General features: G+C 40.8%; 1 protein-coding gene, 2 long non-coding RNA genes and 2 other non-coding genes across 8 annotated transcripts in view; 1 reads left to right on the top strand and 4 right to left on the bottom strand.

The window, feature by feature from the left end:
- LOC148680346 (uncharacterized) overlaps positions 1 to 21,594 on the bottom strand; it is a 209,191-nt gene extending 187,597 nt beyond the window's left edge. Inside the window, exons 1-3 of one of the 4 annotated variants that reach the window (XR_015942623.1) lie at positions 21,539 to 21,594; positions 20,749 to 20,893; positions 13,280 to 14,501 (exon numbers count right to left, since the gene is read on the bottom strand). Coding sequence is in view for 3 of the 4 variants with exons in the window: in XM_088650667.1 (XP_088506793.1) it covers positions 13,615 to 14,501; positions 20,749 to 20,833 (972 nt within the window). In the remaining variant the exon portion in view is untranslated. Of the gene's footprint in view, positions 1 to 5,493; positions 10,210 to 10,366; positions 10,545 to 11,855; positions 14,502 to 20,748; positions 20,894 to 21,538 lie in introns of those variants that run through there. The other 3 variants (XM_088650668.1, XM_088650667.1, XM_088650669.1) reach the window with 3 other exon arrangements.
- LOC148680332 (uncharacterized) overlaps positions 1 to 22,519 on the bottom strand; it is a 406,127-nt gene that overhangs the window by 300,192 nt on the left and 83,416 nt on the right. The window lies entirely within an intron of this gene.
- trnag-gcc (transfer RNA glycine (anticodon GCC)) lies at positions 318 to 388 on the bottom strand. Its single transcript has one exon. It is a non-coding gene; the product is annotated as a tRNA-Gly (tRNA).
- trnag-gcc (transfer RNA glycine (anticodon GCC)) lies at positions 3,975 to 4,045 on the bottom strand. Its single transcript has one exon. It is a non-coding gene; the product is annotated as a tRNA-Gly (tRNA).
- On the top strand, positions 10,628 to 13,325 carry LOC148680347 (uncharacterized). Its single transcript, XR_015942855.1, has 3 exons — positions 10,628 to 10,869; positions 11,144 to 11,241; positions 12,130 to 13,325. It is a non-coding gene; the product is annotated as an uncharacterized LOC148680347 (long non-coding RNA).

Below are 22,519 nucleotides of genomic sequence, written 5' to 3'. Positions count from 1 at the left end.
GCATTGGCCGTGAATCAGACCCGCGTCTCCCGCGTGGCAGGCGAGAATTCTACCACTGAACCACCAATGCTGATATGCTCATACTGCTGTCCTAGTTGGATGTGATTGCTGCAAGGCTGTTACCCAGAGCTGAAAGAGTAGCAACACAAAACAGGAATTGCATTGGCCGGGAATCAGACCCGGGTCTCTCACGTGTGAGGCAAGAATTCTACCACTGGACAACCAATGCTGATATGCTCATACTGCTGTCCTAGTTGGGTGTGATTGCTGCAAGGCTGTTACCCAGAGCTGGAAGAGTAGCAACACAAAACAGGATTTGCATTGGCCGGGAATCGGACCCGGGTCTCCCGCGTGGCAGGCGAGAATTCTACCACTGAACCACCAATGCTGATATGCTCATACCGCTGTCCTAGTAGGGTGTGATTGCTGCAAGGCTGTTACCCAGAGCTGGAAGATTAGCAACACAAAACAGGAAATGCAATGGCTGGGTATCAGACCCATGTCTCCTGCTTGAGAGGCGAGAATTCTACCACTGAACCACCAATGCTGATATGCTCATACTGCTGTCCTAGTTGGGTGTGATTGCTGCAAGGCTGTTACCCAGAGCTGAAAGAGTAGCAACACAAAACAGGAATTGAATTGGCCGGGAATGGGACCCGGGTCTTCAGCGTGGCAGGAAAGAATTCTACCACTGAACCACCAATGCTGATATGCTCATAAATTTGTCCTAGTGGGGTGTGATTGCTGCAAGGCTGTTACCCAGAGCTAGAAGATTAGCAACACAAAACAGGAATTGCATTGGCCGGGAATCGGACCCGTGTCTCCAGCGTGGGAGGTGAGAATTCTACCACTTAACCACCAATGCTGATATGCTTACACTGCTGCCCTAGTGGGGTGTGACTGCTGCAATGCTGTTACCCAGAGCTTGAAGAGTAGCAACACAAAACAGGATTTGTTTTGGCCAGAAAACGGACACGGATCTCCCGCATCACAAACAGGAATTTCACCACTGAACCACCAACGCTGATATGCTCAAACTGTTGTCCTAGTGGGTTTTGATTGCTGCAAGGCTGTTACCCAGAGGTGGAAGAGTAGCAGCACAAAAGACGAATTGCATTGGCCGGGAATCGGACCCGGGTCTCCTGCGTGGGATGCGTGAATTCTACCACTGAAGCACCAATGATGATATGCTCATACTGCTGTCCTAGTGGGGTGTGATTGCTGCAAGGCTGTTACCCAGAGCTGGAAGAGTAGCAACACAAAACAGGATTTGCATTGGCCGTGAATCAGACCCGGGTCTCCCGCGTGGCAGGCGAGAATTCTACCACTGAACCACCAATGCTGATATGCTCATACTGCTGTCCTAGTTGGATGTGATTGCTGCAAGGCTGTTACCCAGAGCTGAAAGAGTAGCAACACAAAACAGGAATTGCATTGGCCGGGAATCAGACCCGGGTCTCTCGCGTGTGAGGCAAGAATTCTACCACTGGACAACCAATGCTGATATGCTCATACTGCTGTCCTAGTTGGGTGTGATTGCTGCAAGGCTGTTACCCAGAGCTGGAAGAGTAGCAACACAAAACAGGATTTGCATTGGCCGGGAATCGGACCCGGGTCTCCCGCGTGGCAGGCGAGAATTCTACCACTGAACCACCTATGCTGATATGCTCATACTGCTGTCCTAGTGGGGTGTGATTGCTGCAAGGCTGTTACCCAGAGCTGGAAGATTAGCAACACAAAACAGGAATTGCAATGGCTGGGTATCAGACCCATGTCTCCTGCTTGAGAGGCGAGAATTCTACCACTGAACCACCAATGCTGATATGCTCATACTGCTGTCCTAGTTGGGTGTGATTGCTGCAAGGCTGTTACCCAGAGCTGAAAGAGTAGCAACACAAAACAGGAATTGAATTGGCCGGGAATGGGACCCGGGTCTTCAGCGTGGCAGGAGAGAATTCTACCACTGAACCACCAATGCTGATATGCTCATAAATCTGTCCTAGTGGGGTGTGATTGCTGCAAGGCTGTTACCCAGAGCTAGAAGATTAGCAACACTAAACAGGAATTGCATTGGCCGGGAATCGGACCCGTGTCTCCCGCGTGGGAGGTGAGAATTCTACCACTTAACCACCAATGCTGATATGCTTACACTGCTGCCCTAGTGGGGTGTGACTGCTGCAATGCTGTTACCCAGAGCTTGAAGAGTAGCAACACAAAACAGGATTTGTTTTGGCCGGAAAACGGACACGGATCTCCCGCATCACAAACAGGAATTTCACCACTGAACCACCAACGCTGATATGCTCATACTGTTGTCCTAGTGGGTTTTGATTGCTGCAAGGCTGTTACCCAGAGGTGGAAGAGTAGCAGCACAAAAGACGAATTGCATTGGCCGGGAATCGGACCCGGGTCTCCTGCGTGGGATGCGTGAATTTTACCACTGAAGCACCAATGATGATATGCTCATACTGCTGTCCTAGTGGGGTGTGATTGCTGCAAGGCTGTTACCCAGAGCTGGAAGAGTAGCAACACAAAACAGGATTTGCATTGGCCGTGAATCAGACCCGGGTCTCCCGCGTGGCAGGCGAGAATTCTACCACTGAACCACCAATGCTGATATGCTCATACTGCTGTCCTAGTTGGATGTGATTGCTGCAAGGCTGTTACCCAGAGCTGGAAGAGTAGCAACACAAAACAGGATTTGCATTGGCCGGGAATCGGACCCCGATCTCCCGCGTGGCAGGCGAGAATTCTACCACTGAAGCACCAATGCTGATATGCTCATACTGCTGTCCTAGTGGGGTGTGATTGCTGCAAGGCTGTTACCCAGAGCTGGAAGATTAGCAACACAAAACAGGAATTGCAATGGCTGGGTATCAGACCCATGTATCCTGCTTGAGAGGCGAGAATTCTACCACTGAACCACCAATGCTGATATGCTCATACTGCTGTCCTAGTTGGGTGTGATTGCTGCAAGGCTGTTACCCAGAGCTGAAAGAGTAGCAACACAAAACAGGAATTGAATTGGCCGGGAATGGGACCCGGGTCTTCAGCGTGGCAGGAGAGAATTCTACCACTGAACCACCAATGCTGATATGGTCATAAATCTGTCCTAGTGGGGTGTGATTGCTGCAAGGCTGTTACCCAGAGCTAGAAGATTAGCAACACAAAACAGGAATTGCATTGGCCGGGAATCAGACCCGGGTCTCCCGCGTGGGAGGTGAGAATTCTACCACTTAACCACCAATGCTGATATGCTTACACTGCTGCCCTAGTGGGGTGTGACTGCTGCAATGCTGTTACCCAGAGCTTGAAGAGTAGCAACACAAAACAGGATTTGTTTTGGCCGGAAAACGGACACAGATCTCCCGCATCACAAACAGGAATTTCACCACTGAACCACCAACGCTGGTATGCTCATACTGTTGTCCTAGTGGGTTTTGATTGCTGCAAGGCTGTTACCCAGAGGTGGAAGAGTAGCAGCACAAAAGACGAATTGCATTGGCCGGGAATCGGACCCGGGTCTCCTGCGTGGGATGCGTGAATTCTACCACTGAAGCACCAATGATGATATGCTCATACTGCTGTCCTAGTGGGGTGTGATTGCTGCAAGGCTGTTACCCAGAGCTGGAAGAGTAGCAACACAAAACAGGATTCGCATTGGCCGTGAATCAGACCCGGGTCTCCCGCGTGGCAGGCGAGAATTCTACCACTGAACCACCAATGCTGATATGCTCATACTGCTGTCCTAGTTGGATGTGATTGCTGCAAGGCTGTTACCCAGAGCTGAAAGAGTAGCAACACAAAACAGGAATTGCATTGGCCGGGAATCAGACCCGGGTCTCTCGCGTGTGAGGCAAGAATTCTACCACTGGACAACCAATGCTGATATGCTCAAACTGCTGTCCTAGTTTGGTGTGATTGCTGCAAGGCTGTTACCCAGAGCTGGAAGAGTAGCAACACAAAACAGGATTTGCATTGGCCGGGAATCGGACCCGGGTCTCCCGCGTGGCAGGCGAGAATTCTACCACTGAACCACCAATGCTGATATGCTCATACTGCTGTCCTAGTGGGGTGTGATTGCTGCAAGGCTGTTACCCAGAGCTGGAAGATTAGCAACACAAAACAGGAATTGCAATGGCTGGGTATCAGACCCATGTCTCCTGCTTGAGAGGCGAGAATTCTACCACTGAACCACCAATGCTGATATGCTCATACTGCTGTCCTAGTTGGGTGTGATTGCTGCAAGGCTGTTACCCAGAGCTGAAAGAGTAGCAACACAAAACAGGAATTGAATTGGCCGGGAATGGGACCCGGGTCATCAGCGTGGCAGGAGAGAATTCTACCACTGAACCACCAATGTTGAAATGCTTATACTGCTGCCCTAGTGGGGTGTGACTGCTGCAAGGCTGTTACCCAGAGCTGGAAGAGTAGCAACACAAAACAGGATTTGTTTTGGCCGGAAAACGGACACGGATCTCCCGCATCACAAACAGGAATTTCACCACTGAGCCACCAACGCTGACATGCTCATACTGCTGTCCTAGTGGGTTGTGATTGCTGCAAGGCTGTTACCCAGAGGTGGAAGAGTAGCAACACAAAAGACGAATTGCATTGGCCGGGAATCGGACCCGGGTCTCCTGCATTGGATGCGTGAATTCTACCACTGAAGCACCAATGCTGATATGCTCATACTGTTGTCCTAGTGGAGTGTGATTGCTGCAAGGCTGTTACCCAGAGCTGGAAGTGTAGCAACACAAAACAGGATTTGCATTGGCCGGGAATCGGACCCAGGTTTTCCGCATGACAGGCGAGAACTCTACCACTGCACCACCAATGCTGAAAGCTCATAGATCTGTCCTAGTGGGGTGTGATTGCTGCAAGGCTGTTACCCAGAGCTGGAAGAGTAGCAACACAAAACAGGAATTGCATTGGCCGGTGTGATGGCCAGTGTGGTGGCCACACATTGAGAGTGAGGCACGCACACATACATACACAAACATGCGCACACACACACACATACACACACACACACGTTATACATATTCATTTAAGATTATTTCTTGGTCACAATTTCAGTTATTGTGTTTATACATTTTCGTTTCATTCATATCTGATTTAAATAAGATGCATACACTTTTTCAGTTACTCATTACCTTTCTTTATTATTCACAGTACATTTATTACTATTTTGGGTGCACACAAAATCAGTTATCTGTACTGTATGTTTTGTTAATTTAGTTTCCTTTTAAGTTTAAGTTACCGTGCTGCAGTGCCGACGAGGAACAGGGTTTCCGGGTGTGGTCCGCCCAAGTAAAGGTCCGACGTGCCGCGAGATGCCGTCTTTTGGTTCCGCCTGCCGATATCATTGGCTTAATGGCTTGGAGGGAGAGCTCATGTTTAGTTTAGGTTCAATAATGATTTACAATGTTTGTTTATTCAGATTTATATTTAGTTTTGCCTTATTTATATTTTATTTAACTTGTATTTAGATTTGTATTTAGATGTTTGGCTTAGTTTATTGTATTTGTAAATTGTATGTTTTTGTTCAATTCAATTCAGCTTTATTTGTATAGCGCTTTTACAATGTAGATTGTGTCAAAGCAGCTTCACATAAATTTTCATAGTAACTGGAACAGTGTGGTTCAGTAACTGGAACAGTGTGGTTCAGGTTTTAGTGTTTAAGTTCAGTTCAGTTCAGTTTAGCTCAGTTCAGTGTGATTTAATCATTACTGAGAGTTCAAACACTGAAGAGCAAATTCATCGATGCGTAGCTCTACCAATCCTGAACCATGCGAGGCAGTGGCGACAGCGGAGAGGGAAAAAAAACTTCACCTGATGGGAGTGAAGAAAAAAAACCTTGAGAGAACCAGACTCAGTTGGGCACGACCATTTTAATTTCTCCGCTGGCCAAAAGTCTTGTGCAGAACTTCATTCGCCGTGGTTTATGCTGGAAGATGGCCTCAATGAAGACTCGTCTGTCCCTGGAGCGTCGCTGGAATCAGACAGATGTTCTCCACTCCCCACGACCATCAGCGCAGCAGCAGCTCAGGATATGGCCTGGTCCCGGATATGGAATCCTTGGGATCATCACGTCGCTGGTCTTGGATCCAATCAGTGACTCCGCCTAATCTGAGGACCTCGGGATGAGTATCCCCAGGTGAAAATAGAGAATAAAGAAAATAATTAGCGTAGCTGCTGTTCATAGTGTATATAAGCAAGATGCAGAAGCCTGTGTGGAACCCGCTAGGTGATGCATTGAGTGTATGCTTTACTAAACAGATAGGTCTTTAATCTAGTTTTGAACTGGGAGAGTGTGTCTGAGCCTCGGACGTTATCAGGAAGGCTATTCCAGAGTGTAGGAGCCATGAAAGAGAAGGCTCGACCTCCTTTACTTGATTTTGCTATTCTAGGTACTACCAGAAGCCCTGAATTTTGAGATCTTAAAGAGCGAGTTGGTTTGTAGCGAGACAGAAGGTTGGTTAGATAAACAGGAGCTAGATTATTTAGAGCTTTATAGGTGAGAAGTGATATTTTAAATTCTATACAAAACTTAACAGGCAGCCAGTGTAGGGAGGATAAAATTGGGGTTATATGATCATATTTTCTAGACCTGGTCAGAACTCTGGCTGCTGCATTTTGTACTAATTGAATTTTGTTAATAGAGGATGCTGGGCAGCCAGCAAATAGAGCATTACAGTAATCCAGTCTCGAAGTCATAAAAGCATGGACTAGCTTTTCTGCATCTGAGATGGATAGCATATTTCGTAATTTAGCGATATTTCTCAGATGAAAGAAGGCAGTTTTTGTGACATGGGATATATGGTTTTTAAAAGTTAGATTGCTGTCTAATATGACACCCAGATCTTTTATAGTAGAGCTAAAGCTAACTTTGTATCCCTCTAATTGTAAATTGAGTTGCGAGATCTGCTGTGTGCAAGATTTAGGCCCAATAAGTAATAAATCTGTTTTGTCGGAGTTTAAGAGAAGAAAATTGTTGGTTATCCAGTCTTTAACATCTCTAATACACTCAGTTAGTTTAGAAAGTTCAGACGTCTCGTCAGGTTTAGTTGAAATATATAATTGAGTATCATCTGCATAGCAGTGAAAGCTGATCCCATGTCTTCTAATAATGTCTCCCAGAGGTAGCATGTAAATTGTAAACAGTAAAGGGCCTAAAACTGATCCTTGAGGCACCCCATACTTTACTGGGCAGATTTGTGAAGGCTGTCCATTAAGATTCACAAACTGGTAGCGGTCAGTTAAGTATGACTTAAACCATTGTAGAGCCTGTCCCTGGACACCTGTAGACTTTAAGCGATTTATGAGGATATTGTGGTCAATGGTATCAAATGCCGCACTAAGATCGAGTAAAACTAATAGCGAGACGCACCCTCGGTCAGCAGCTAAGAGTAAATCGTTGGTTATTTTCACTAAGGCGGTTTCTGTACTGTGGTGAGCCCTGAAACCTGACTGAAACACTTCAAAAATATTGTTCGTCTGCAGAAAAGAGCATAATTGAGTGGAAACAACTTTTTCTAGTATTTTAGACATAAATGGAAGATTTGAAATAGGCCTATAGTTAGCTAAGTTGTTGGTGTCTAGTTGCGGTTTCCTTATAATAGGCTTAATAACAGCTAGCTTGTAAGAGTTTGGAACATGGCCTATAGATAAAGAAGAGTTGATAATGTTAAGAAGAGGTTCTCCTATAGCAGGTAGCAGCTCTTTCAGTAATTTTGTTGGAATTGAGTCCAGCATACACGTAGCTGGTTTAGAGCTATTTATAATTTTTACTAACTCTTCATGTTCTATGATTTTGAAGCAGTGTAGGTTATTATTATGATTTAATGAAATATTTACAGGATTTGGAGTATAAGCCGGTGCAGAAAGTTTGGCATCTCCTATTTTCTGTCTAAAGCCTTCTATTTTATTACTGAAAAAATTCATGAAGTCATCACTACTAATTTGCGGTGGAGTAGTTTGTTCCAAGGATGACCGATTATTTGCTAATTTAAAGATGGTGTTAAATAAAAATCTAGGATTGTTATGATTATTTTCTATCAGTTTGCGCAGGTGCTCGGTCCTGGCAGATTTTAGAGCCCTCCTATAGCTGGACATACTGTTTTTGTACACAATTCTAAAGACCTCTAAATTAGTTTTTTTCCCATTTACGTTCCAGGGCGCGGGTTGCTGTTTTGAGCGCACGAGTATGACTATTATACCATGGTATAGTTTTAATCTCTCTAGCCTTTTTTAATTTGATGGGTGCCACAGTATTTAGTGTGCTAGTAAAGATGGCATCCATACTGCTGGTTACTACATCAAGATCATTTGAGTTTGCGGGTGCATTACGAAATAGAGAGAGATCAGGTAAGTTATTTATAAATTCATCTTTAGTTGACGGAACAATAGTTCTACTAGGGCGGAGTATTGGAGCGGGTTTGCTGATTTCAGGTAAACACAGCTTATATAGTAAGAGGTAGTGATCTGTAATATCATCACTTTGTGGAATAATGTCTACGTCAATAACCTCGATTCCATAAGACAGAATTAGATCTAATGTATGCTTTAAGCGATGGGTTGGACCCACAACGTTTTGCTTTATCCCAAGTGAGTGTATTAAATCCATAAACGTGAGCCCTAATGTATCATTAGCGTCATCTATGTGGATGTTAAAGTCACCTACAATTAGCATTTTATCAGTTTTGACTAGTAAGTCAGAAATAAAATCAGAAAATTCTTTTAGAAATTTGACATAGGGTCCTGGGGGTCTATATATGGTAATTAAAGCGAGAGATAACATAGGTTTTTGCATAGTATCTGGAAGCTGAACATTAAGCGATAATACTTCAAAGGAGCTAAACATAAGTCCGTTTCTCTGTTTAATATTAAGGAAATCACTAAAGATTGATGCAACTCCACCACCACGACCAGTTTGACGAGCCTCATGTTTATATAAGAATCCTGGAGGAGTTGCTTCATTTAAGCTAATATAGTCATTTTGTTTCAGCCAGGTTTCAGTGAGACAGAGTGCATTAAGATTATTTTCTGTTATTATTTCATTAATGATAAGTGCTTTAGGTGCAAGTGACCTGATGTTTAGGAGACCAAGTTTTACGAAATTTGTATTTTCACTTTCTACTGGTTTTTCTGGTTTGATTCTTACTAGATTTTTCCTGGAGCACACAGTACGTTTATTTCTTAATCTAATAATACGAGGAACAGACACAGTCTCTATAGGATTCGCCAGATATGCGTTACTGATGTTTAAGTGGGGTGAACAAGAGTCTAGGTGGCTATAGTGTGAATTTTGTGAATTTTTACCTGCTAGTCAGATGGTGCGAAGTAGTCTGGAGATGTTGTCCGACAGGAGTTCAGCTCCGGCTCGACTGGGGTGCAGGCCGTCAGGACGGAAGAGCCTAGGACGCTCCCAGAAAAGATTCCAGTTATTAGCAAAGAGCAATTTCTGTTCTTTACACCATGTTATTAGCCATTCATTCAAAGCTAAAAGTCTACTGAACCTTTCATTTCCTCGGCGGTAGGTAGGAAGCGGCCCAGAAACGATGATCTGCGTGGCGGGCGAGGTGCGTCGAACCGTCTCGATCAGGCTCCTGAAGTCCTTCTTCAGGATCTCCGACTGCCGGAGCCCGGTGTCGTTTGTCCCCACGTGGAGGACAACGGCACCAGGGCTCTCGGCAGCGCCCAGGATGGTTGGAATCTGTGTAGAAATATTTCTCACACGGGCACCAGGAAAGCAGAAAGTACGTACTTTATTACCTTTTGAGGAGGCGGCACGGACGTGACGAACGATCGAGTCACCGATGATGGCCACATCGGGACCCGACTCGCGGAGAGGGGAGAAGCGGTTCTCCGTGGAGATCTCGAACACAGGCGGAGACGTTCTGCCCCGGGATCTGGGAAGCACCTTGCGCGGCTGCACCCAGGCGCCGTGGTAGCCGGGTGTCGGCGTGAACGACGCCTGGCTGAGCCGCGCCCCGGGTGCGCTGGGCCTGGACAGAGAAGGACGCGGGGTTGAGGTAGAGGGAATGATGTGGTTGTAATTTCCACGTACCTTAGGTGATGAGACGGCCTTAGCATTAGGTACGACGAGAAGCCGTTCCCGTAGCCGCGACCGTCTTACCACCAGCGCGCGGATCTGGGACTCCACTTCTTCCAGCTCCAGCTCCAACGCCTCCATCGATGCTTCTCCTGCACACAAGGACAGAGACGGAAGCGACATTTTACGGGGTAAAGAGCAAAGCCAGTAAGTCAAAAGTGTATGGTTAAAGAGGTCGGTAGCTTTAGCTGACCAGCGGCGCTAGCAGGCTAAAGCTACAAACAACAGGCGGATGCTCGAGGGACAGACCGTTTTTAAAGCAGTTTTGTTTGTATAAATGTATTAAGGGTTTGGTCACCCTAAGTAGGAGAGACAAATACTTAGCGAATGAGGAAGAATTTAATGATTAAGATTTAAATTGCGAGTAAATAGCAAGTCCAAACTTCAAGCACACAGTGTGTGACCGAACGGAGACAGTGACGCCAGTGATGTCAAAAATTATATGGTGAATTTTAAAATATACATTATTAATAAACATGACTTATCTGACAGACCCGCGCTGTTTACAGTGGGGCAGAGGAGCTAATAGCAGAACTGGTTGTTAGTTTTGGCGTAATTTATCATCATCGTGGTATATTATTGTGTTTATGGGAACTGCACAAACTCTAGCCTGTCAACAGATCAAGTCCACAAGTTTCCTCTTGCTATTTTGGTTCGTGAAATGGGATGAATCCGATAAGAGTGACAGCTGACGCGAATGGCGAGAAACACTCCTGGATCAGTCGGAGATTCAGCTCGATGAGCTGTACACGGTAAGACAACTCGTTTTTCGTTTATGTTTGTCAACTTTCAAGTCCGTAAGCATTAATCTTTGAGTAATTTGAAGCAACGTGATGTGTTTACTTTGGAGCAGCCGATAGCACGGCTGCTAGCTTGTATTGTTAAGCATATTAAATATACTTTTTAAAGCGTGTAAAAATGTACACATATGATAAGACGGCTAGTAGCATCAGTTTGCTAATATAATAAATGTCTTGTATAGTTACAGCGTTGTGACTTAGTTTGCTTTTTTGGTGTGTTTATTAGACTTTGGGAGACAGATGATGACCCGGAGCTGAAGGCTTTCTCTCCACTCGCTCAAATGTGCTTCACTTTGGCTCACAGAGGTTATAACCTCAACTAAGGTAAAGTGGATTTTATATTCGCACATTCGATTAGTGACAGCTTGTGTGACACACTCTCAGTATTGTTTACCATAGTAATTTTATTATAATGACTGAAATCACACGTAAATATGACTTAAAAACCACATTAGCACTATTAAACTGACAGTGAACAATGTTGTACTTTGATAGTAATTGGCTGCTAACATGATTATTAGGGATTAGCAAATAATACTCTTCTGAAATTATATTATTAGGGAGGAAGTCAGAATGTGTGAATATAAAACCAATTTTACCTCAGACATTCACCTCGTTCATCGGGTAAAATATTATGACCCCTATCGTGAATTATTTGTGCATGGTATTATTTGATAACAAAAACTAGAAGGGCAAAGAATTACTACAATATTTCTATATAATGCAGGCAGGTAAACTCACACTATCTTTGACTTCCTTTTTTTTTTTTTAAATATTGGAAACGTGTAACCATTGACTTCCATATCTGTTTTTCCCACTATAGAAGTTAATGGTTACAGATTTTTAGCTTTCCTCAAAATATCTTGGTTTGTGATCAACAGAAGAAAGTCAATAAGGTTTGAAACCACTTGAGGGAGAGTAAAAAAATGTCCGTCCTGTCAATGAGAAAAGGCACTTTTTATTCACATATGAGGAATATTCATCTTGTAGAAGAAAAACAAATAACATTCAAAAAATTTTAGTTTGTTCTTACATGCTCAACTTATAATGGGTACAGTCTACTGTATATGCGAGATGGTTTGCAGTTCACTATCCAGGGTTCTGCAAATGTGGTTGGGTTTTCTGTATTGTGTTATATTAAAAATCATATGGTGAATTTTAAAATATACATTATTAATAAACATGATTTAAACTTTTGCATTATTTCCCCAGAATATATGCATCAGCCCTCACTGCGTGTCTGACGGTGGACTACTGGAGTTCATCACAGGCTCGACGAGGATGCAGAAGTGGCCACTACATTTGCTCTCCTTTCTAGATCCTTCCAGCGGGTTTACAAGGATGAGGCTGTCGGCATCTTTTTACACAGCATTCACAATTTAACACACATTAAAGACATGATGGTGTGGTACCCACATAAACGTTGGCCAACTTACTGAAAAATAATGTTAGGTTTACTTTTAAATGGGTCAGATGATATATTTTCCTTTCAGTATACACACACTCACACAGATACTTATACATAACGAAATCTTTGTAAATATTTTATATTATAACAACTGTACTTGTCTTTTTTATGGATTGTAGCCTAAATGGGATCTGATACAGATAATCTTATACCCAATGAAAAAATGACATATTTAAAAACTTATTTTAATTGTTTTAATATTTGATGTTGTTTTTATTTTAATACAAAAGCTCTGAAAACCTTTTGTAAAATAAAAAAGATTTTCCAGTACCTTGTTTACATGTTTCTGCATTATTCCAGACGTTCTGAGTTATTTGTGTTTTGTATTCACTTATCTACTATTAAAAATAGTGTCAATGTGGCATAACGGTGTTAAATGCTCATTAGTTTCTGTAACTGGTAAGTATTAATACTTATAGATGATCAATACTAGCTTTGCTCTTGCCAGATAAGATTTTGTTATCTTACATATCTCTCTGTAAGCCAACACTGGTCTCACCATAAACCTGCTCTGTTCTCCCTCACAAAAGAGTTAAATTACACTTCTCTGACTGCTGTTCTGTCTGCTGGTCTGTCCACAGGCTTATAATTGTATGGCTGTGGTCTGTCGTTTGTGTGAGTCTCTCAGAATATCTTATCTCGGCATCCAAACGCGCACCACGATCAATTGTCTTCATAGTGTTTATATGCGCGAACTCCCTGGTCCTACGTCACTTCCGGTCTGGCGATTCAGACGCGGAAGTAAATTTCCGTGACTTAAAACGACTCCAAACGGCTTAATAATAAACTTTAACGTTTATTTTAAAGAAAATCTAATTCTTACTTTACTCTTACACACATTGTCTCACTGGGGTGTCTAACCTACAATATGCTCTTTAAGGTCTGAGGAGTTACTGAAACTCTTACCACACCGAAGCTGCGGTCACACTAGAGTTTGAGCATGCAAAATTCTGTTGTATGGTGCTGTGAAAAGGGGTGGAATTAAACAAGATGATTAGACATTTTTAAAAAGTGAGTGATTGGTCCATATTTTACATATCTGTCCAGAGAGGTCATGTTTTGATCTTCGATTGGTCTCACACAATCAAGTGATGCGATTTCGCAGGTCAGAGTTCACAAAGCTTGAACTTTTCCACGCAGTGAACTGCAAAACTTGTGTTTTTGATCTGATGCATTTGCGTGCGTAGGAATGGAAGTCTATGGGGAGAAAAGTCCAGTGTGACTACAGCTTAAGTGCATGTGAATGGTTTCTCTCCAGTGTGGATCCTCATGTGTATTTTAAGGGATGATGGTTTGCTGAAACTCTTCCCACACTGAGTGCAAGTGAATGGTTTCTCTCTAGTGTGGATCCTCATGTGTTGATTTAAGTTTGATGATTGGCTGAAACTCTTCCCACACTGAGTGCATGTGTATGGTTTCTCTCCAGTGTGGATCCTCTTGTGTTTATTAAGGTGTGATGAGCAGTTAAAACTCTTCCCACACTGAGTGCAAGTAAATGGTTTCTCTCCAGTGTGGATCCTCATGTGTCGATTAAGGTGTGATGAGCAGTTAAAACTCTTCCCACACTGAGTGCATGTGAATGGTTTCTCTCCAGTGTGGATCCTCATGTGTAGATTAAGGTGTGATGATTGGCTGAAACTCTTCCTACAATGAGTGCAAGTGAATGGTTTCTCTCCAGTGTGGATCATCATGTGTTTAATAAGGTTTGAAGATAGGCCAAAACTCTTCCTACACTGAGTGCATGTAAATGGTTTCTTTCCAGTGTGGATCCTCATGTGTTTAATAAGGTTTGATGATAGGCTGAAACTCTTCCCACACTGAGTGCATGTGAATGGTTTCTCTCTAGTGTGGATCCTCATGTGTTGATTAAGAGATGATGATATGCTGAAACTCTTCCCACACTGAGTGCATGTGAATGGTTTCTCTCCAGTGTGGATCCTCATGTGAATCTTAAGATTGCCTTTTTTTCCAAAACTCTTTCCACACTGAGTGCAGGTGCAGATGAAAGGATTACTGTCTCTCCTTTTTAAAATACCATCAGTCTGTAAATGTGTTTTTCCCTCAATTTTGACATGATCTTCCACCTCTTTACTCCCCTTATTCTCTTCAATTAGGTCTGAAATAAATAAAATAAAAAAACATTAGTTTTCATTAAGTCTTAAAAACTTTCATCAAAAGCTGAAAATTGAAAAGACACTAGAAACATTGGCTACACACACTGTAATTTTGATGCACATTAATTTGTAAAATAAATCAGGTCATATTGTGTTTGTTCCACATTTAAGCATATTCAATTCAATTCATCTTTTTTTATCTAGTGCTTTTACAATGTAAATTGTGTCAAAGTTGCTTAAAGAGCATATCTTAGGTTAAAAAAACTTTCAAAAAAGGTAGAATCGTTTGAAAATGTGTCTGTTTTCCCACTTCCGGAAAGTCCCGGTGACTTCAGAAGAGTGAGTTATCTGACAGACGCGCGCTGATTACAGTGGGGCAGAGGAGCTAATAGCAGAAATGGCTGTTAGTTTTGGCGTAATTTATCATCATCGTGCTAGAGATCTGCACGGGACTAAATTTTGAATCCCGCCCGCACCCGCCAGGTTTTAGCCCGAACCCGACCGCTCCCGCTTATATTCAGCATTTGTTGTCCTGCTGCCCGCCCAGCCCCCTTCTCTACCCGCCATGCCCGATCCTGCTAAAGAGCGGGGGAGAACAAAATCAAAAACCACCCAGCTATATAGAGTCCAGACAGCCTATAACAAGCTGTCTGTATAAACACACACACATAAGCACCAAGCACACACACACAGACAAAGCTCTCTCTCTCATTCGCACTAACACACACAGCAACAAACAAGCTAAACACAGAATCGCGCTATTTCATTTAAACACATACATACGAGTGCTCGCTCGGGAGTCCGTAGCGATATTGCTAGACGGCCTGCTCCAGTCCCAAATTAAACCCGTTACCGACCGCAGAAATCTGGTCCGGTCCCGCGACTGTCCTGCGGGAGACAGACCTCTACATGCAGACCTCTACATCGTGCTATATTCTTGCGTTTATGGGAACTGGACAAACTCCAGCATGTCAACAGATCAAGTCCACAAGTTTCCTGTCTCTATTTTGGTTCGTGAAATGGGATGAATCCAATAAGACTTATAGCTGACACGAACGGCGAGAAACACTCCTGGATCAGTTGGAGATGCAACTCGATGAAAACGAGAGCTGTACACGATAAGACAACTCGTTTTACATTTATGTTTGTCAACATTCAAGTCCGTAAGCATGATTATTTGAGTAATTTGAAGCAACACGATGTGTTTACTTTGGAGTAGCCTAGCACTGCTGCTAGCTTGTATTGTATTCACATGCTCAACTTATAATGGGCACAGTCTACTGTATATGTGAGATGGTTTGCAGTTCACTATCCAGGGGTCTGCAAATGTGGCTGGGTTCTCTGTATTATGTTATATTAAAAATCATATGGTGAATTTTAAAATATAATTATTATTAAACATGATTTCCCCAGAATATATGCATCAGCAATCACTGCGTCTCTGACAGTGGACTACTGGAGGTCATCACAGGCTCGACGAGAATGCAGAACTGTCCACTACATTTGCTCTCCTTTCTAGATCCTTCCAGCGGGTTTACACGGATGAGGCTGTCGGCATCTTTTTACACAGCATTCAAAATTTAGCACACATTAAAGACATGATGGTGTGGTACCCACATGAATGTTGGCCAACTTACTGAAAAATTATTTTAGGTTTACTTTTAAATGGATCAAATGATATATTTTCCTTTCAGTATACACACACTCACACAGATACTTATGCATATATAAAGAGCAAAAATGCAGGTATTATCACTGCTTATGTGGCATAACCGTGTTAAATACTCATTAGTTTCTGTTACTGGTAAGTATTAATATTTTTAGATGATCAATACTAGCTTTGCTATTGCCAGAAAAGATTTTGTTATCATGCATATCTCTCTGTAAGCCAACACTAGTCTCACCATGAACCTGCTTTGTTCTCCTCACAATCGAGTTAAATTACACTTCTCTGACTGCTGTTCTGTCTGCTGGTCTGTCCACAGGCTCATAATTGTATGGCTGTGGTCCGTTGTTTGTGTGAGTCTCTCAGAATATCTTATCTCAGCATCCAAACGCGCACCGCGATCAGTTGTCTTCATACTGTTATTTGCGCGGACTCCCTCATCCGACGTCACTTCCGGTCTGGCAATTTTTCAGATGTGGAAGTAAATTTCCGTGACTAAAAACGACTCCAAACGGCTTAATAATAAACTTTAACGTATATTTTAAAGACAATCTAGTTCCTACTTTACTCCTACACATTGTCTCACTGGGGTGGCTAACCTACAATATGCTCTTTAACATAGAAAATATAGTAAATTTTAACTCTGTCAGTACAGTTTTCAGAGTTTTACATAATTGACCATAAAAGTCATTTTGGTCATATGGATAAGACACATATTTGTAAATGGCCTATTTTTATTTGTATATATTCACAATTACAGCAAAATGTTTTTCTAAAAATTGTAAAGCAGACAGGGAATGCTTGTTTATTCTGTGCCTGACCGGTAAACGCATCAGAAAAAAAGTTCTGGGGTAACAGCTGAACAAACAGCTGAATATTTGCCTCACAGACATGAGACATACCTGTACAGCATCTGCATAAAGACTGTAATGTGCACCTCTCCCCTTGTGTGCTGTTGGGTCATTTTCATCCTTTCTGGAATGATTTTGAATCTTAATTTGGCCAAAACTTTCTCTGTTTCAGCAAACGGACTGATATTTGTGGACATCTTATTTTGACATAATCTGGGAAAATGCTTAAAAACAAAAGAAAAACTCAGTACACAGGCCATTGGCCTCTATTATAACATTTTTTTTGATTGCTAATGTAGCGGAACGGTAAGTTGGGAGAAAATGAATACTAAACTAAAGCCGACTACGCCATCCTGATCACAGAGAATTTACCACAGATTCTTGGTGTAAGGAAAAGGCATGAGACGTGAATACCAAAGAATACAAAACATTATTTAATGTTTATATATTAATATATGTTAATATTTAAAACCTTAATTATCCAATATAAAAATCTCTTTTAAAAGCTTAATCGCCAATAGTTGCAGCACAGTCACGTCAAGAAACAACAATGACAATGGGAGGAGTTAGAGGCTCACAGGTGGCAGGTAAACTAGTTACGTAGCACAAAACTCAGCAAAAATACAAATGGTTTTACCGAAAGGGCACCGCACACAAGCATACGTGAGCACACAACACACACTGCACTCCTTGTCGTATCTCACCACCGCACACGAGGGACAACTAGTGGCCTGCCTGGAAGCCTCGACTCCCACAATGAAAAAAAGTACAATTAACAATTGTACACAATTCACAAATCACAATCTCACACAAAAGACAGGAATCCCCAAACAAATACATTCATAAAAATATCTCCTTACAAGAGGAGAAAAACTCAAATACTACTACTAATACTACCACTAATAATAATAATAATAATAATCATCATCATCATCATCCCAATTTAAACTTACGCAAAAGAATAAACTTCCCACAGGAAGCCCAAATAAAACACACAAAACAATGGATTAAGCACAAATGAAGAAAAATAATAAAAGCACAGAATACATATGAACTCGCACACACACCCACACACAAATGTATCAGCTGCTATACCCTTATTGATACACAATTGACTGAATCCGTGTGTAAAGTTCACAATGTGAAGGCAAATAGCATCAGTGATTCACAGCGCAGTAGTTAGAATCTTCACATTAAAGTTTGCACATTAATCCAGTATCATATGATGAAAGCACGCATCAAAACAAACTCCAAGCAGCATACTCAAACAGACTTTAAAAGCAGCATCAATAAAAGCAACAAAGATAAAAGCAGCAGTATTACAATTGTTGCTCCAGACTCTCCAACAGTCCGTCCCCCAATCGTTTATCCTTCCTAAATGGATAACAATATGTTAAGTTGCTAATATTGCCCATATTGTACATGAAATAGGGTCATATTTTGGTTGTAAGGGTCTCCAACAACAGTCTAATATGCATGCAAGGTCAAAAAACACTTTCATGGTCTTGTAATCTGCATTTATTTTTACCTAATTATCCCAGTGACTCCCGTATGAATCGTCCAGCGATTCATTTGGTCCCAAAACCCTCTTTAGCGCGAAGCTAATCTGCGCTGATTGGACCGATGACAGTCTGTTGCGATTGGTCGACACTGACTACCTTCAGCGCAAGACAGAGTAAAATGCCCAGCAGCTAATCAACAATATAAAAGTAGTCACAGTGCATACACGCTTCATAGTGTAAGGCGAGGATTTTGGCTGCCAGTGGGTGAATGTAAATACAGACAATGGACTTGAAAATAGCGATGACTAACTATTTTATTAAGCAAAAACTCCAAGAAATGGCAAGGAGATCTCCTAGCTTGTCATACTCTGCTCTTTTCAGACTCACACATACACACACACACACGCACGGTTATAAGTAACAAATCACAACTAAATATATTTGCAAGCTAGAGTAAACGAGGCAACAACTTTAATCGCACGTGCTTACACTTGGGAAATGGAGGAAGAAACCGATCCAGCTTCTGACATAGTCAATCAGTAGTCTTTACTGATCCTTCCTTTAACAAACGGCCGATGAAGTCTTCTTTGTAAGCATGTAGTTTCCAGAAGCACTCAAACTGCTCAAGGCTGGGCTATAATGCTGAGGTTTCATCTTTGGGTAGAGACTCAATAATATCCATCTGCACATTGCAGCTTCATTTGACCAGCAGGTTTGTGTTTGTGGCTTTTTCTTTGATAGTGAGCAGAGCCGCAGGTTTCAAATCTCCCGGGTTTGTGCGCGCAACTACTTGGTTTCGTTATCATGTCATGGCGAAACACCTAATGACTCGTTATCAAGATGACTCGTTTGAAGCACTATGGGTCGACTCTTTTATAGATGAATCAACAGTTTTAAAAACTGTACACTTACAGATTTAAGCCTTAGCTGGATATTTAACTTCACTTAGAGCTGTGTTACACACTACATGGAAGGGCATTTTCAAAAAACCATAATATGCTCTTTAAAAAGCAAAAAGATTCCAATGGCGGCACCTGCTGGTACGTGAAGCATATGGTAAATACTGACGAACTTTACACTTAAATGTTTGCGTATCATCAGCATGCTGTAATCCATTTCTTAAAGCAAAAGTCATTTTTAGACTGGTTTGTTGGCCAGTTGTACTCAGTGCAATGCTAAACGTTATTGTTCCACAATCATTTGTTTGTTTTGTTTCACTTCGCCCCACAGCAACATCATATAATTTAGAAAACTGTACAATGTTTTATAATAATTAATTACTTTAATTATTTTTTTTTTTTATTTTATTCAGCATATTTAAAATTTGGGTCATCCACGTTTTCTGACATACTTTAAATCAGGGTTTCTACAGGTGTCACCAAGTTAAATTTAAGACTTTTATAGACATTTTTAAGACCATTATGAATGAAATTTTAGATTAAGGATTTTTTCAAACGGCCCAGATGAAAAAATAATTTTATATATAATATTTAATAAATCAATAATAATAATAATGATGATACTACAATATTTTAGATATTTCTGATCAAAAGATCTAAAATATTGTGTAAAAACAAAAGAGCTCTACTTGGATCCACACACTTTTTTACCCAAAATAAACTTTCTATAAAATAAAAAACAAATGAACAAAAGTTTTAAAAACTATAATAAACTAAATCTATACACAACAATATGTCCAGGTCGATATCCTCAGTAGTCCTTACCATTATGATAAATGTAGTTAAAATGTGATTTTTTAAATTAAAAATTTGAGATGGATTGTTGGTGATTGTGTGGCTTTTGGCCAGATTGGGTAGCAGAACATAGAGGTAAAGTTGGTTTTATATTCACACATTCGTTCATTTAGAAGCCTCTATATTGTTTACCATGTTACTTTGAATATTCAATAGGAATTAGCATGCAAGTGTGACTTGAAAACAACATTAACACTGTTTATTTGACTGTGAACAATGATGTACTTTGATAGTCATTGAGTGCTAATATGATTTCGCTATTTAGAGTTTGCAAATAATACTTTAAAGAAATTATATTATTAAGGGGAATGTCTGAATACCCAAATATAAAACCAACTTTACCTCTATTAGCAGAACATGAACTAAGGAAATTGAAGACTTGTTAAAAAAAGATTTAAGACAACAAAATATTTCAGTAAATTTAAGACTTTTTAAGGCCTAAAATTCTGAGTTGGTCTTTGAGAAAGAAAACCAACCTGTTTGTTCCTGCAGATCTTCCTGTTTGACTGTGAATGTTTCTTCAATCTTCACATCTTCACTCTCCTCTTTAATAAACGCCATCTTTATAACAGTGTGGAGATCAGTCGCTTCAGCAGTTTTTCTGTGTTTGGACACTTTATCCTGTTTAAAATTAACAAAACAATGAACAGAAACAAAATAGCTTCTCTTCAACACTTGCTTCAACAGTTTCTTTGTATGATAGAGGTAAAGTTGGTTTTATATTCACACATTCGTTCATTTAGAAGTCTCTATATTGTTTACAATGTTAATTTGAATACTCGATCTGAATTAGCATGCAAGTGTGGCTTGAAAACAACATTAACACTGTTTATTGGATTGTGAACAATGTTGAACTTTGATAGTCATTGAGTGCTAATATGATTTCGCTATTTAGAGTTTGAAAATAATACTTTAAAGAAATTATATTATTAAGGTGAAAGTCTGAATGTGTGAATATAAAACCAACTTTACCTCTATGAAACAATTGCAACAAATAATCTGATAAAAACTAGTACTCAATTTCTCATATATAGTGATGTATACTTAGCATAGAATGACATTTTGCTATTTAATAAATTAAACCTTCATTAAAACACTTAATACACACATGTATGTTGTTCAAACAATAGCCCTCGATTACTGTTATTAAAATAGTACTTCGTTGAACGAAGGATTACAATAATAGTGAACAGCAGATACATAATATCGGAAAACCTGAAACTTGAATGAATTGGTTTATATCTGTGTAAAAGTTCTAAAACAAACCTTCCTCCAGTTGAATCACAGCGCAGGAGCGGCGCAGCCTTATGACGTCACACACCACGCCAAAATAAAAGTCTTTTTTTTGTTCAGCTTTTTTTGCCACTCACTGTTGCAGTCAGGACATAACAAATTTCTCCCTCGTTTTCCATCTCACACAACATATCTGCTATCTCTCTCACATACACATACATTCAGTATTTGAAGTTTATCAAAACTTTTCATCCAAACATTTTAACACAATTTTGAAAAACTTGTTTAATCCACTAAGTCTAAGTTTTTTTATTTTATTTTTTTATTTGAAATAATTTAACATCACAAAACAGGGAACAATCAACATCACAAGGCATATTTACTATTAAAATAAATAAAATAAATAAAAATTGTTACAACTGCAACAAGGAGCAAGGAGCTGTACAAAAGATCTGCATCAAAGGACAAACAAAACATTCTAACAATAAATATTATGAAAATAAAGTACAGAGAGCTTCAGTTATTTTACTTTGATTTCTGAAGTATTTAAAGCTTTGAGCATCTTTCTCTACCTCAGAAAGAAAAGATCTAAAAGAGGGTCTGCACTTCTTCCACTGACAGCAATTAACATGACATTTACCCATTAGTAAAATAAAATTCACAACATCAGAGAAAGAACAATGTAAATCAGCTTTGCTTAAAATGACATCACAAAACAGAATTGACATCAGGCCCTGCACCCTCCGAGACTAAAAGCAGGGAATTACGGAAATTCATTTCTTTTTTTGTTGTTTTTTCTTGTTAGACAGGATCTGTCAAGCTCAACCCAACCACACCCGTCATGCAAAACAGATAGGGTAAACTTATTTATTTATTTATTTATTTTACATTTTTAAAGAAGAGTAAATTTAGATTGAATTAATGTAAGCTAGGTGAGGAACATGACCACAGGTGATTTGCGGCCATTTTTGGATGCTACCACCTTGTCACATTTTTTATTGTGATGGGGTGGTA

The sequence above is a fragment of the Danio rerio genome, chromosome 4, assembly GCF_052040795.2.
Source record: "Danio rerio strain M-AB ecotype USA chromosome 4, GRCz13ab, whole genome shotgun sequence".
NCBI lineage: Eukaryota > Metazoa > Chordata > Actinopteri > Cypriniformes > Danionidae > Danio > Danio rerio.
This window is presented reverse-complemented; position numbering and strand designations above follow the sequence as displayed.